The following is a 16,052-nucleotide window of genomic DNA, read 5'->3' as shown; positions in this document are numbered from 1 at the left end:
CAGACAGCATAGTCTTCTAAGTTATAGCAAAAGTTCCTCAAACGATACCTGTGCGTGCCCCAAAATGCCAACAACGCATTTTCTATGTGAAACCGAGCCCCTCACCATCAGGCTGGCAAGGTTAGTGTCCAACAGTGTTGGGAACCTGACCTTTACGGAGGTGATGTCCGGACACAAGTTGTCATTCCCGGTCAAAGACTTGATAACACCTTATTGTCCTTGGCCCGACATCCCTCCGGAGTATTGGCGTTCACGCACCTTTGTCCAACTCCCAGCGAAATGCCATCAGCGACGGGAGCTGACAAAAGATCTGCTCAATCTGGCCCATCCACTCTACTGCAATAACCAAGATTTTCATCATTTACCTCCACCCACCTGTTTATGTACTATCTGCAATTTCCCTCGTCACTTGACCATTTTATTCTTTTATTCATTGATTTTCGTATATGATATTTATACATACAGTTTTATACATTTTACAATCTGACATGACCAAGAGTCGCAATGAAGTTTATTTATTTAGTAGTCCAGCTTTTATGCTTTCCTAATTTGTTTTTTGTTCATGTATTCATATAATTACTGTCTCCGACAATGTTGGGCACGTTTGTACTTTGCTTGGATTTGGTCCCCTTCGACCGTGGTATTTTCCGTCCTGGGATCACGGCGGCCTTGGTTTCTTCGGTTTTGCGCCTCACCATCCTTCTGAGACATTATTTTTGAAGGAAATCCTTGACAGACTTGAAGCCAGGCTGGCCAAGCTCGATCCCAAACTTGGTTGGGCCCGCTCATCCCCTTGTCGTGGCCTTTTCGGAGGTTGCTGATGATACCAGATGAAGTCCTCTTCTCTATTTTCTTGGACTCATTTGTGCTTGTTCCATTTGCTTCCTGTTAAAATTTCATACGGAATACGTAGATGTTAATATGATAACAGGCTTCAAGATAGAGTAGTTCAAATTTTCACATGCAATTCAACATCAAACCTTTATTCAAAGGCCATGCCGGCCAGCTTACTCAGATTTATAGATGGATCAAATATGATATGAAGTTTAAACGTTAAGAATAATTTCTAATTAGAATCCTTGATTTTTGATACTACTGGGGATTACATACAGTTCCATAAAAAGTCTTCCGAAAGTTGATATATGTAGACATGATTACAGCTCTCTTGGCCTGGCCGAAAAAACCCAGACTGTGATCATCAAACCTGGGAAAAGGCCATTTTGTTACATAATAAGGTGTTGGCAAATAACATTCGAAGAGAGCCGTTAGCTAGCAAGGAGGGAGGACCGCTCTCCTCCTCCTCCTCCTCCTCCTCCTCCTCCGAGAAAGCTTAAGTACAAGATGGATCCTGGCGGCTAGTCTGGAAGAGACTCCTATTTGGACTAATGAACGACTAGAATTGTTGTCCTTGGCGCTAATGCAAAAATATTTCAATCATTATTTCAAGGGCGCTGGAGTGTATTCATTTTCTTTTATCACAGATGATTTGAATGTTCAGTAATAAAAAAACTAATAATATTTTCGGCGGATGTTTCAGAGTCGAGTAGCGTTGACCACGTCCCATGATTTGGTTTCCAAATTCGGCGGACAAAACGTCACAAACTGAAACAGAGAACAAAACAAGTGCTTTGACGATAGAAGATTCTTTCTTTGCCAAATGCCATGTGAGTAGTCCATTTGAGAAAATTCTTACTTGGTGTATAAAGATACCCGAAAAATAATCTATTACAACGCATATTGAGAAGGGATGTTCTTTTCAGACATTCATATTTACTTTGCAAAAGATATTACATTATTATCAGCGAAAAAAACCTTGTCAATAGTTGGCTTGAAATGAAGCTTCAACTGGGTGGAAAAGCTTGGCGTTTGATTTTTCCTTTAAGTTCGATCCCTATATACGCTTAAAACTGGAATATGGACCCTATTCAAGCAAACGTTTGCACGAACGGTAAATGTCAAGTGCACGCCAAGCCATCCAATGAGAAGTGACCCATCGCTATTTATCACCGTTGTCATGGATCGATAAATAAATTAACTAAATTGGAAGTCAATGGGTGATTTACCGATTTCTCCAGAACTGGTTCCTGCGTTCCACTTGGAGCGTCGCTCACAAAATGTTGTTGCATTGGTTGGTTTTTGTTGTAAGGATAATTTTGAGTGTTCATTATTGGACTATCTGTAGCATACTGCGAGGGTGGTGGAAGAGGCGGTGGTTCAACATCGTAAACCGATGCTTCAGCCAATCCATTAGCATGGACAAAGCAACGCTCCTCCTTACGACAACCTTTCACGCGTGAATTGGAAAACGGGGATTCGGTCAAGTCAGAGTTGAATCGCTGTAAAAAGAGCAATCAATCGATACGTTTGCATCCAATCTTAATTTCGCCATCTCGTTTGATTTCTTACGGCTTGTAATTGAAAATGAACCGTTCTCAGGGATGGGGAGGATGGGCCGGGTAGCCCGTGACACTCCGGGGACGAAGCAGGTGGTGGTGATTCTGGCTCGTGGGCTGAGCTAGACTGATCTTGGTCCTCGAAGTGATTCAACGAGTAAACATGATGCTGTGGATTACAATAATCCTGGGGACGAGGGCTGTTCAACAATTGGCCTCTGGGACTAGAATCCACTGGACCAGAAAATTCAACTCGTCCAGAGGATGATCCATTCATCATTTTAAGGGATTGGTCGGATAAGGTCTGTTGGCGTATTGCCAAGGAATAGGGCTGACCCTTGCCGCTTATCTCTCTTAGCATAGTAGGTGAAAGTGTGGAATATTGTGGTTCGGTTGATGGCCCGCCTAAACGGTAGAATGCAAAAAACTCATACATTAAGTACCTATTTGATGGTAGAAAATGTTCAACTCGTCTGCGGGATAGCCATAATCTCACCCGTAACCAAGAGTTGACGGTCCCTTGGACTTGCTTCATCACGTGGGACCTTGGTATACAAAGCGTCGTATCGACTCGGTCCATTTTAGGGGTCATTGTCCGTGGTGGCAGTCGAAATGGCGAACCCCTCATCCGTTTCGACCACGTCATCGGAGCGACTGTTGTGAACCAACAGAATCACTCCCAGGGCCACCGAGGTCAATCCCACAGCCACCCCCGCTAGGATGGCTACAATGGGGAGTAAGGCTAAGCCTGGATTGGCTGAGTGCCGTTCAGGGCCTTCTTGAGCAAGCCCGGACTCAGTCTCAGCCACGACCTCGGCAGGCGATGCCATTTGAGAGCGTGTTTCCGCCGTTCGCTTGTCTCCCAAGAGCATGGTGGAGGCGTTCAATCGGCGGGTCGAACTGAGTCCCAATGCATTCGAGGCATACAGGAGCAGCCCATACGATTGGCCAGGTTTGAGTTGCACAATTCGGAAACGTGGCTCGAGACTTGTCAAATTGTGGAGGAAATGATTCCCGTCTTCATAAATCTCAATGTGATATTGAGCCTCATGGCCTCCATCAAAACCACGCGTACATTCGACAGAAAAATCCTGCAAAATCAAACATGATCATGAAGATGTGCGTGCAGTAGTCATACGTGAGGTTCATTCTTGGCGATGAACCTGTTGTTCTGATTACATCATCACTAATCTGACATATGAACCCCCCATTGCCTGGGCTGGTTTGAATTACTGTACCTCCCAAGTGACATTCTTCAAGAGGCATTTCCGCAATGGCTCAGGAGGGCTCTCCTGAACTAGGTTGAACCGACACGGCTCCCTTTGACCACCAACTGAATTCTCAGCCCAACAAAAAGCTGTCCCATAATCACTATTGTCCGGAATGTAGCTGAGCACACTATGATCGTGCTCAATAGTGTAATCGTTTCGATCAATATCCACCAGGCCCACACTTTTGCGACCAATACCATCTGAGTTCTTGGGCGTGGGTTGGAATTGCCATCGAAAATGATCCGGATTCGGGTTGGCATCCACAAAGCATGACACTAAGGCCGTCGACGTTCTGGCTGCTCCATAGACGACACGTTGGTCTTTCCGGCACTGAGGAGCAACTGAAATGGCGTAAACAGGGATTACCGAATGTAAAGATTTTTTAATAACTGGAATCTATCACTTATTGAACAGTTGAACATAGCCCTTGCGAAGGCGAATTTTGTATTAGAGTCTATTCCAAGTCAAAATCGATTCCTGGGTAAGGAATTCCTCGTTCCTCGCGTAGGCCTCGTGGTTGGCAAGAAAAGCTTTGACTAAAATTTTCTTTTGAAACGAAACAAAACTGAACAATTTTCAGCGAATGTAAGCCAGGCATGTGAAAACAAAAAAGGAATTCAAGGTGCTTTTGTTATTATTTCTGATCTTTATCATAGGGTCTCTGAACTAAGTTTACGTTGAAAGAGGCCAACCGTTCATGCGCTCTCTTTCAAGGCACTCAGTCAATGGTCCGGAACAAGGGCCATTAAGATTATGGCTCCTTACACGGAACCAGTGTCTGTGCTTGTATGAAAACATGTAAATGTAATAATAACGAGGTCAAGATGGCAACGAAGGCTGATCAGTTGTCAGCATTGTTAAGTAGTTCCGAATAGTGTAACTATTTGAGTTACTTTCAACCCTTCTTCATACGTACATTTAATATTGAGATATTGAGCGTTGCTCTCCCCGTCGCCTTCTTCATTGGAGGCCACACAGGTATACAAGCCCGCATAAGGAAGCTTTACGGCTTGCAAGACCAAGGTTTGATTGCCAATAAGAATTCCACGAGCTAGATCCTCGTCAACGAACTTGCCCTAAAAAGTTTGTAAAAGAACAAAGTCGATCACATTGGTTGGTGGATAATGAGAAGAGCACCTAAAGCCCTTATTGGTATGAACTATTTTCCCCTTTGCAATTAGCACATACAGTATCGAGCCATTCATCTGATAACTCGAGAGCAGCCACTGTATCTACAATGATACATAGTGTGTGGATGGTTGAGACAGATGACTTTCTTGGTCATGCACATTCATTACTCTCTGTTAAGTGAACTGCAGCAGCGGCAGGAGCAGCAACAACAACAACAACAACAGCTCGTACTCGAACAAATAAGAGAGGCCTCCGAAAACATTACATACAACCCAGCCCCTGAGTGCTTTTGTCTCGATCTGGCCATGAATCAACCTCATGAGATCTACGTTGTATGTAGAGAGAATGCCGAAAAATAAAGAGCCCGGTCTTTTTGCCCCACCAACTTATCTAAGAGCAGTAGTACGTACAGATTCGTTTTTTGTTCTCGTGGACACTTTGGTCTGGAAGTGCAAGCAAAGCGTCTCTTCCCAAACGGAACATCCCATTCCAAGTACAACGTTGAACAATGCGTTTACTATTGAAGGTCATGATGGTGGGGTCTGAATCGACCAGAACGTCCGTTCGTTCTTTGATTATCGCCCCGAATACTTGTGCCCATGGAATCATTGGTTTCGTTTCCCTGTCCAATACTAAACTTCGTCTTACGTTGTGTCTCCACGTCACGCTATAGATATGCGGATTCGATTTGACATGACATTCGAAATAGACATCGTCGCCTTCTTTGATGTTCTTGGGATTCAGCGAAGGTCCATATGAAAGTATAGCCCTTGGAGTATCTGAAAGAAACATGAAGCTTTTGTTCTTTGTATTGGCGAGCAGAAATGCTGTGGTACGTGTAGGTCGTAAGTTGTTTTCTCAGGAGTGGTGCTTTTTTCTTTTCTTCTTTTTGAACAACTTACATTGGACATTGATGATGTAACCGATTTCAACCGGGTGCTGTGGGAAATACTCGTTGGTGGCTCGGCAGGAGAAATATTTCCCATGGTCTTCTGCTGTGGGTATGTATTGGAGGATGGCTGTCGTGGTGGCCGTTTCCAGTTCGAAGCTCATGGTCATGCCTCTATCCGACGAGTCGAGTTCAACCTCACCCACAAACCATCGAAAAATGGGTGCTGGCTGCGACCCTAGGCACGCACCCAGAAAAAAAACACATACATTTACATACATATACCAATGAGTTATGATTCGATCATTTTAATATTAATAGAAGCCACGTGCCGTTGGTCCAAGGAGGCACGAACGGTCGAGAAGAGTACACACAGCACCACTATTCTGCTAGGCTTTTAGCTCACCTCTGCATTGGCAATGAATTGCCTCTTCTCGACCTGCTGAGAAAGCCAGGTCACGGTCTCGCAAAATGCTAATGGTCAAAGGTGGAACTGGAACACGACAAAGTTGGTTTAAGTTCGAAAGATCAGCATTGGCGAGCCAAACCCAAAGGGACACGGAATGTGAGGCCAAAAATATAAATGTATTGGGGAAAAGGAGGCTGCGTGGAATGTTCCATTATTGTAAAACTCACAAAGAATGTCCAGTCGGAGCGAGGTGGACACGGGAATGCTCTGATTGTTATTAACGGCTTGACAAGTAAACACTTGATTGAGGTCGTTCCTTTGGACACCGTGGAGATGCAGAGAGTTGGTAGTTTTCCCATTGATCACCTCGTACGAATCATCCACGAGGGTGTGCTCGCGCCACCAAGTCAAGCGAGGAAATGGAGACCCTGAATGAGAGACGCAAAGAAAGAGAGAGAGAGAAAGAGAGAAAGAAAGTGATATATGAAGGAGGAAATGTCAACAATGTCCTAATGATAACGTGGGATTGTGTCGACTCTCTGGGGTCTGGGAACACCGCCGTCCCCACCACAGCCAAGAACAACACCAGCAACATCATCATCAACACCAACAACACCAACACCAACACACATTTCGTACAACAAATGGCAATACTGTGTGATATGCCATATTCGAGTAAAGCCTTGACACCAACTCAATTTATTCTCAAGGGACAAGGACAGCGAAGCCTTTGTAAAACTCGCCGAAACCTGCGACTGGGTCAAATAGTTATGACCTTGAATGTGACGACTCCATACACCTTGGCCAAAGCAAAATCGACTTGCCATTTACCTACTAGCTCATATAAGTTGTACGTATAATGGTGAAGGTGCATTAAGCATGTTCGTGTATCTTCACAACTGATAAATGATAACACATTGGACCGTGGTTTGACCTCGTCTAACAATTGTTGCAAATGATGGCACGAATGTCGGCATGAAATCAAGCTTTCTGCTCGCGCGGATCGCTGCCTTCCGATGATATCCGGAGCATTAAGTTGCTACACTATGTGGAGATAGCGCTACATAGAGATTAATTCGATCTCGGCTTTAGAAGTGCCTCTGTAATGTGTCAGTTATCAGCTTCAAGGAGACCTAAATCTGGGAAAAGTCCAGATTCATGACTGGGACAAAACAAGGCCAGTAATCCAAATAAATGGTTGCAGAGTTTGAGAAGAACCGTCGAACAAGCAAATCGAGCACAGGGATTTGGAAGAAAATGCCTTTGGAATCGAACTAGTCACGGCCAACTACACACTAAAATAATGCTTTGGGACAGATAAGCTACGGAGGGTTTTTACCCCAAAGTCTTTGAAAGTACTTTAGCTTGATTGGCTGGCATGATCTGATATGAAAAAGAAAGGATTGGGAACCAAGCATTTAATCGCTGTATCATTTCGAATCCCCGATGAATCGTCTCTTCTTAAGGAAATAGATTCATAGGTACGTCATTGACGGGTATCAATTGCTAAATCAAAAACATAACTTTCTATGATTTGCCGCTTCTTTTCCTTTTTCGTTGTTTTTTTTACGAATGCTGAAGACAAGAGGGTTAGGATATTCCTGATGAAACTATTTCCATTGGAACTGTAGCACCTGCATTTTTTTTATCATTATTTCATCATTACAACATATCTTTGTCCACGTTTTCTGAGTTCCAATAGCCAGATTTGTGGCCCAAATTTGGCCAATTTGGCGAGATCAATAATAAAATATTTCTTGTTCAATATCCTGCCTTCTTACATTCGTAGGAAATATACAAGCGTTGATCCAATAGTATCTTTATAGATAATAATTGACCAAACCTCCAAATCAACCCAACATTTAACGGGTAGCCAAATCTATCAATTCGGATTCGTTGATGCATCAGGTGTTATCTGCATATCAAGTAAAAAATATTTCATCATCTACAACCGGTATTACGGTACATTATCAAAGGTATTAAGGAAGTCGGCAGAAACGGAAAAATAGTGCTAATTTTGAGCGGAGTGCACAAAGGTTTGGGAGATACAAAATTTTGAATTCCGTTCGAGGTCTATGTCTTTAGAAGTCCCTGACAGGATATACTATTCGACATGATAGGGTTTCAGGAGCAGACCAGTATGAGGCTACACGAATGATTGAAAGTAACCACAAATGTCGATGCGCTTCCCACAATAGCGGTGGATCAGAAATAGAGATATATGATATACCGGTATGTTTTGAAACGTATTTGCTTTTCCCGGCCTTAAAGCTAAATCGGTTCTTCAATCGATCAATCGGCTTCGAGGTCTCAAAAAAGGATAGTAATTTTCTTTCGGGGCAAACACACGCTAGTTTGGATGTCTCACAAGGGCTTTAGATGATTCAGATGATGACGGTGCCCTATTGAGAAATAAGTTGGGCAAAGTTCTGGCTGAATTAGCTTATAATCATAAGGATGCTTGTGATCAAATGTACCGAATTAATGATGAACAATGCCCTACAACCCAAAGGAATGATCCTTCTCTGTCAAGAGTCGTAGGGTGGTGGTGACTGGGCATCAACATAAATATTTCAGACTGTGCCAATGCATTTCCGCACTTTAGCGCACCGAAATGCAGTTTCTCTTCTGGACTAATGCTCTTTTCGGTTTGTGCAAAACGGTCACGGCTCATGAGATTGATACATTAGTGCTCAATATGTGAGAGGGTGTGAGTAAAAGAATCAGACTGGCTGGCGTTTCTTTTCATTGAGTGATATTGGTCAGCGAGGCCACTCCTCTCTTCGGGGTCTGGCTTCCCACTGAGTTGGGAGCCACGGATCCGGCCGGGATGTTTTGATTACTATATATTTATACCGTATACCCTACATTGTATGTAAACTGTGAGCTGTACTCTGCTTCAGTACTGGGTACCGTGTGTCAGCTTGTGGGTGTGCAGAGACTAATGTATGAAGATAGATGAGAGGCTTCTCAAGGTTCGACTTTTACCACTAGATGCAATGCATCGACCTTCTGGACCTTTTCGCCCTTCGTTCGCTCCTCTTTTTCCTTCCTCCTCTCTTCTTTACTTCTTTTTCGCTTTTCTTTTATCTTGCACGCATACTACATACATCTCGCAACCGCCAACTGAGATCGCATGAAAAGAAAAAAGAACCGCCAAATCTTGAGAACGTTAATCTTCTCGTTTTCTCATTCACTTGATTGCCCATTGGTGTAACTAACTGTAAGCACATACATTTCGATCATTTTCTTTGGGATTCTCAAAATGATCCTCTCTTTTGTATGGATAGAATAATCAGGCGTTGCTTCAGCCAGTGGGAGAAAGTAATGTGGGCCCTTTACCCTGACAAATATCTCTCCAAAACCGGCCACCAGGGCTAGCTACAATAAAAGCAGCAAAAAAGAATCACAACATCAACAACAACAACATTTAACTGCGATGCCGTTTTGTTGTTGTTGATGATGTTGTTGCTAGTGCTGGTCCTGGTGCTGCTGCTTCTGTTTCCATTGCTACTGATCTTGCGAAACGTTTGAAGTTTTACCAGGACAAGACCAGGAATGGACCGAACGGATCGAGAAGAGGAGGAAAGAAAGAAAGGAAAACGAGTCGAGATGGGAAACGACAGGAGCCAAAAAAAGACGGGAATGAGAAGGAAGATCATCGGGCGAGAGCCCTCGTGCTTAATGGCGTTCAGAACAGGATAGCGACTATGAATTTCTGGGCTCATGGCCCATAAAGGCTAAAGAGGCATGCAAAGGAGACCAAATCTAAATTTCCTGTCAGGCTGTCCTCTGCGGGCCTCAAGAAGCCTAACGTGCGTGCCTGCTTCTTGCTTGAATTCTGGCTTGCTTCCCGATCATTGTCAATAAATGCATCAGGTCATGGAACAGGATGGAGGGGGAAGAACTCGGGAGACTCTTTAGCCCTCAAAAAAAGAGAGGAAGAAGCAGAAGGAGAAGGAAGGACTTTTCTGCGAAACGTACATGAGTGCGTGCGTGCATGCGTCCGTGTGTACGTGTACTTGGAAAAGCTCGTCTTCGTCTGCTCCATCCGGGGATGGAAGTATATTCTCAATTCAAATATCCTTTCAATTTGGAGCCCAAATGGAGCTAGAAACGATGGTTAAAGAAAGTAGATTGAAGAATGAATAGGTCAAGAATGAAAGAAAGGCACGAGTAGATGAGTTAGTGATCCATCAACGCCATTGAAGCGGCAACAATGCACAATGCCTCACAGCAATACAAAATAGGAGGCTGGATTGGCCATTCTCTGCCCCAGCCTTAGGCATGGGTCAAATATCCCAAGCCGACTTGTTGGTAGTCTTCACTAACGCTAGCTTGAACTCGGATTAATCACAGTAGTGGCAACCAACAACTTCCCAACCAAATCACGACAGCCGATCAATCTCCATAAGTTCAATCGTAACGAATAACCCAGGTTAAAGAGTACTAGGTAAGTAATGAGTTCGCACTTACCGCCCCATGTGGTGCAAGTGGCGACAACCTCCTCGCCCAATTTGAATGGCCCCAATTTCGTAGTGAGCTTGCGCCCATTCTTGTCGTGGATCACTGGTTTCATGGGGGGTACTGAAAGTCGGAGAATGAGTGAGTTCTCGTCAGACAACTTAACCAAATCATTGCTCCATTGTGTCTGAAGGGGGCGACTAAAGTTAATCACCCAGTTTATGGATTTTCTTAAGAAGGCAGCTGATGAACCGGTTTTGTTTGTTAATAAAGAGAAGTTAACAGATAAGTGCATACGTGCATGGCTTTTGAAGATTGCCGACGAATTGGAACGTGGCTAACCTTGTTATGATCTTTGCGTGACCTTTGTCATGGCAGATTGCCTGGAATCTCTCTATGATATGTTTCAGACTTAGTAACTGGGTACGAGTAGTAGTGGATTGATGATATCCGCCAGTCCGAGGGACTGTCCGATTCCCTTACCCATGATGCTCAAGGTCATTCTGTAGTTTTTGGTGGGAGACTTTTTGAAATCCGTCCGACACTTATAAACTCCTTCGTCTTCCAATCTGAGCTCATGCACCACAAGTTTGGCCATGAGGCCGTTCTCGGGATCAAGGACTTTATTGCCTGAAATCCCTCCGCCTGGAGGGACTTTCAAAACAGCACGATTTCCAAACACTTTCTCATCAGAATAATGAGTGGCCATACTCAGGGAGGAGGCCCCACGAGCGTCATATCTGGAGCAACGAGAAGAGAAGAGAAAAGATTCCTGTAGAATATGTGGCATCCACTCAGTGCTATGCTGCGAGCGAGTAGAACACAGTAATAATACGTCGTATGTTGCGACACAGAAATTGCTAGTCGACGAACCAACGACAAAGAGACCGGGTGTTGGGAGGTGGACGGTGAGACATTCCATATGCATGGACGCCTACCAGAGCCTAAAGCCAATCCTTTGATCCTTGGCTTGAAAATCAGCTCAAATTCTTGCCAGGCCATGTAGTAGACGGAGTGCCAAAATCTTGGATCCCTTCTTCGGCTCCTCTTCGACCCCCCTTCTTCTCCCCTATCCTAGCCGCCTTTTCGTAGCCTTGGCTAACAAAAAATCAAGTATTTCACAGGATCACATAAGTCTTTTCAAATTAAAGTCCGTCGTTCGGATTCGCGCATTTGTCAAACTATCCACAACCATCTGGTGGGACTCACGTGTAAATCGGAGAGTTGTAACCGGTCTTGTACCACAGAACAAGAAGGAGCTGGTCATTGGTCGTCGTGGGTTGGATATCGCATTCCAATTCGGTTCGGTAACCAATCACACCAATGACAGTTTCAGAAACTATCGGAACAAAGAAAAGAAGAGTTATGGTCAGAGCAGTAATGGGATGCAACTGTGAGGTAAAAAACTGTCTGCGAACCTCTTATATCTAGCTAGCTGCAAGATTTTGGCGATCGCATGACTCTCCTTAATGGTTTCTTACTAGCTAGTTGAAGAAAAAAAGTTTTCCCGATCATTGGATCGTATTTTACCCCGCCCAGTAATAGACGTCGGCTTGAAACAATGAAGAAATGCCGTGGGCTTGAATTCGAATGCTTGAACGTGATGTACTCATTAGATGTACGTTATCGAAAATACTAAAAAAAAGGGATTATGTTGCAGTACATACAATCTTCGGCCGAGGTATACTTCGCCCTTCATGAGCAACGATCATCCTGTGAGAAGAAGTGACCTTGAACCGACAAATATGACAAAGAGCCATTTGCAAGTTATGTTTATCTTCAACTTGACCTACCCAAATCTATTGGGCTTTCCCATCGCTCTTTTTTTTTGTAATATATAGAAATAGTCCCTTTTCTCCATTTTACGTCTCTCTTTTGAAACGAGTCGGTGGACTCAAATTTCATACGCTCCTGGGTTGAGATATGAATCGCATTTAATATGGCGCTCTTTCCTTGCCAGAGGTCTTTGGTGTACAAAGTCCCTCTTCTCCAAATTACGGAACAATGGGGTCGGTCCCCAGGTACGTAGTGCGCATCTTCTTTTCGACAGAAGATGAGAGTATGTACCAACATAGCTGGTTCAATACGTAAGTGAGTGGAGAGAGGGAATGCAGTAAACTAATCGGATTCTACGCCATGATTCTGCTATATTTCGAAGACTTATAGCTAGAGAGAGAGAGAGAGAGGGCTTTTTGAACCTTCGATTAATTTTCCCCACGATGATATTCATCTCAAGTTGGGAAAATTGCGAAGTAGCTGCGACTCCTCCAGAATAATTCGAATCGCAGCGTTCTTTATGTATTTAGTCTCGTTTGTTATATCGTCTAAGCCATCCTCTGCGGTCATGCTCTTCTGGTTATGAATGGAACCCCGTAATGGAATATTGATGAGAGAGAGTGCTAGCTAGCTATCTTTCCTTGCAGAGTACATACATGTGGTGCATGGTACACTTTAAAGAATCCCCGACACAGTGCGATCGAGAGCCCCTCGGGACCTTTCTTACGCCAAGATTTTTGTCGTTCGGTCCAGAAATCCAGTCGGCCTTGGTCTGAACCGAGCCTCCTGTATGCCTTCAAGAGTTATTACACACCTCCCCCCACCATTTTTCAAAATCCTGAAAGTAAATCCCGTTCAAGGCACGGATCGCACCTGATAATGAGGCAACTTGCTCTTGGTCTTGGTCATTGCCCAGAAGCTCAGTTATCCTTTCTTTTTATATCCCATTGTTACTGGAAAGAGCACTGCATGAGTGCGTTTTGTAAGAAACGACCCAGCTTTATTCATTTCACTTGCCGGACCAAAACATGGAAAGGGATGAACGGGCTCTTTCATTTACTACATCCCATGAGCATAGCTCAGCATAACTCAATGTTTGTTTTTCTCGGGTATTAGCAAATAAGATTTTAGACCCCATATGGAATTTTTGTGCTATTCACCTTTTTTATGGTTTATTTGCCATTTTTTTCCATACTTTAACAAAAAAGTCCCAAAATTGTATTTTGGCAAATCGTTCAAACTCGTCAATTCTGCTGAACCAAATATATCTTGGGAGAAGAAGTTACCAGGGTCATATGTTATAAACACTTTATCCGATGCTCTTTTTGTGATCAACGTCATAGATGTCTACAATCTGGATGTTGAACAACCGATGCCTGGGTTGACTAAATAGTACAATAAACCATAGGCGAGTTTTTTTAAACGCTCGTACTTCTGAGATAAGGCTGAGACGTTACCCAGAATGAGCATTTGCCCAGCACTTGGGGCAGTGTATTTTCATACAGGATAACATCCGATGTAAGAAAAAAAAAACTGGCCTTTGTTTGCAACATCATTGCCATTTTTAGCACTACAGAGATCCTTTTTATTTGCCAGAAGTCTGCACCCTTAATTATGAGAAGATGTTCGCACTAGTCTTCCAATAGCAGATGCAATGTTTGCCATTGATCTTGTTTGATTTGCTTTCATTATTGTGACGGGAAGATTGGTCACGTGAGATCAAGTGAATTTGAAAGCATTGTTGGGGACTCACCTGTCTCATCTTCGGCATTTTCTTGAGAGCCAACCAATGGATATATGGTTTGCTTGGGTGATGATGCTAGCCCCTCCGTGGACGCATCGTGAAGAATCATCAAAACCATCGTTATTCCCGAGATGAAGTGCCAAACTTTGGTGAGAGATCCCACCATGCTCGATGATGGATGACTTCTTTTCATGCTTGCATGCCTCAAATCGCTCTGTTCTCGAGCTTGGATGCACTTGTCAACGGAAACTGACCCTGGGAGCCAAGATTGTGGTGGAACAACATTGGCCTTGGCGGTCCTTTCCTCACCAATAGAGTCATCTCAGAACACCAACGAAGACATTCTAGAGGAGCAATTCAGGCCATCAATTGAGATCATCATTTTCCCTCCCTTTGAATCAAGCAGTGGGCAAATGATAAAAAAACCAAACAGAAATAACTAATGATAAAAGCACAACTGACAAATGAGTCACAAGGGAGATATATTTTCGCACAATCCCCAGTGTCTTCGGAGAGGTACAGTGCAAGAAAATAGCACATTATTCTGAAACTTTGTATCCGTTCGGTGTTCTCATTGGACTTTCATCTGTAACTCTTTGTCCTTCAACATGCAAAATAAATGTATTCCAATTATTTCACCACGGGGCCAACGTGTCCGACTTGAATCTGTTGATTTGTTTCCCCTTGTTCCAATTTGTTTTGGCGGATAATTGAATCGGCCCAACTGGTTTTGTGTGCATGTGTGAAAAGGAGGAGTGGGATGGCTCTGTAGTTTCACGTGTTTCTTGCCAGTTGTTGGCTGGAATTATGCAGGTTCCACACTTCGAGGCTTGGCTCATTTCGGCCTTTGACCCTGTTTTTCCCTTTTTTTTTATCCAGCACATGACATTGCGGGGTAACTTTCCTGGGTGAGATCAAGACACTCGAGGGACATATGAATTATCATCAGTCTTCATTCGGAGCATCTTGCCCTCAAGTGCCGCATGGGGGATGACAGCTCCGTTTGTAAAGGACCCTTGAGAAAAAAGAATTGGGTGCTCGAACCTCATGCCACAAGGTGAGCAGTTATAAATGACATTTCAGCTTCGTCAGAATCTAAACATTTGTGTTTATGAACTCCTCAACACTTGTACTCGTATCACAAGCCTTTTCAAGTGGGTTAAATTGTACTATACGTATGGTACCTGACGTTTCTTGCCACATACATATGGTACGTCTTGAAACATGACTTTCCAGGCACGAAAATGTTCCACAATATATTCTGAGAAATGCTGAATATCGAGAGCTCTCAAAGTCCCGTTTTAAACATCTACCAATCCCTCTGTATTTTTGTGAGACCAAATTCGACTTCTCAGTATCATGGACATACTGGAACAGTAAATGACCTTATTAATTTTTGAATAGTATTTTCCAGCTTTATTAGCTCTAGACCTAACTCAGCTAGATCTCGAATATTGCCAGTACAATTTACGAATCAGGTTTAAGAATTTGCAACATATTTGCAAAATATTTTTGAAAAAGTCTGATCGGAGGGAATCAGTCAGCCAGGAGGTTGGTCGACCGCTACTATCGTGTAGCTCCATGATACGAAGCATACATTGCTTTTTTACGTATAAGCAAGCTACTCAATTTGATTAAAAAAGCAATCTCACCATAGGGGCAATAGCTATTTAATTAAAATCTGTCGATTTTCTCATCGACATAAAACCACTTTCTTCTTAGGTATAATTATGAATATCTCTTTAAGGGCAATGATTTATTGCAACATTGATTAAAACTTTGCTTGTCTAAAATAAAATATCAATGCTAGAAAAATCCTTGATTGACGTCAATAACTAGTCCTAGCGATTTTGTCAAATATAAAAGAAGAAAAATTCAGATTCACTTCTGGCCTGGCCAGTCCTATATTTGGCACATCGTTGTATTTCACATTTGATCTAATTAACCATGTGGGAGTTAATATCATGGTATATAA

At 43.2% G+C, this 16,052-nt stretch overlaps 1 protein-coding gene across 1 annotated transcript in view; it reads right to left on the bottom strand.

Annotated features, from left to right (window-relative positions):
• Positions 1 to 1,437: 1,437 nt before the first annotated feature.
• Positions 1,438 to 16,052, bottom strand: part of LOC131883751 (synaptogenesis protein syg-2-like) — an 18,373-nt gene continuing 3,758 nt past the window's right edge. Inside the window, exons 2-15 of the mRNA XM_059231302.1 lie at positions 14,087 to 14,421; positions 11,767 to 11,896; positions 11,041 to 11,297; positions 10,570 to 10,680; positions 6,321 to 6,521; positions 6,091 to 6,177; positions 5,698 to 5,922; positions 5,444 to 5,574; positions 4,581 to 4,740; positions 3,632 to 4,005; positions 2,890 to 3,484; positions 2,407 to 2,798; positions 2,064 to 2,336; positions 1,438 to 1,602 (exon numbers count right to left, since the gene is read on the bottom strand). Coding sequence (XP_059087285.1) covers positions 2,975 to 3,484; positions 3,632 to 4,005; positions 4,581 to 4,740; positions 5,444 to 5,574; positions 5,698 to 5,922; positions 6,091 to 6,177; positions 6,321 to 6,521; positions 10,570 to 10,680; positions 11,041 to 11,297; positions 11,767 to 11,896; positions 14,087 to 14,270 — 2,370 coding nt within the window. The 5' untranslated portion in view covers positions 14,271 to 14,421 and the 3' untranslated portion in view covers positions 1,438 to 1,602; positions 2,064 to 2,336; positions 2,407 to 2,798; positions 2,890 to 2,974. The remainder of the gene's footprint in view (positions 1,603 to 2,063; positions 2,337 to 2,406; positions 2,799 to 2,889; positions 3,485 to 3,631; positions 4,006 to 4,580; positions 4,741 to 5,443; positions 5,575 to 5,697; positions 5,923 to 6,090; positions 6,178 to 6,320; positions 6,522 to 10,569; positions 10,681 to 11,040; positions 11,298 to 11,766; positions 11,897 to 14,086; positions 14,422 to 16,052) is intronic.

This window comes from Tigriopus californicus, chromosome 7, assembly GCF_007210705.1.
Source record: "Tigriopus californicus strain San Diego chromosome 7, Tcal_SD_v2.1, whole genome shotgun sequence".
Classification (NCBI taxonomy): domain Eukaryota; kingdom Metazoa; phylum Arthropoda; class Copepoda; order Harpacticoida; family Harpacticidae; genus Tigriopus; species Tigriopus californicus.
The sequence above is the reverse complement of the archived record's forward strand: the minus strand, read 5'-3'. Positions and strand labels throughout refer to the sequence as shown.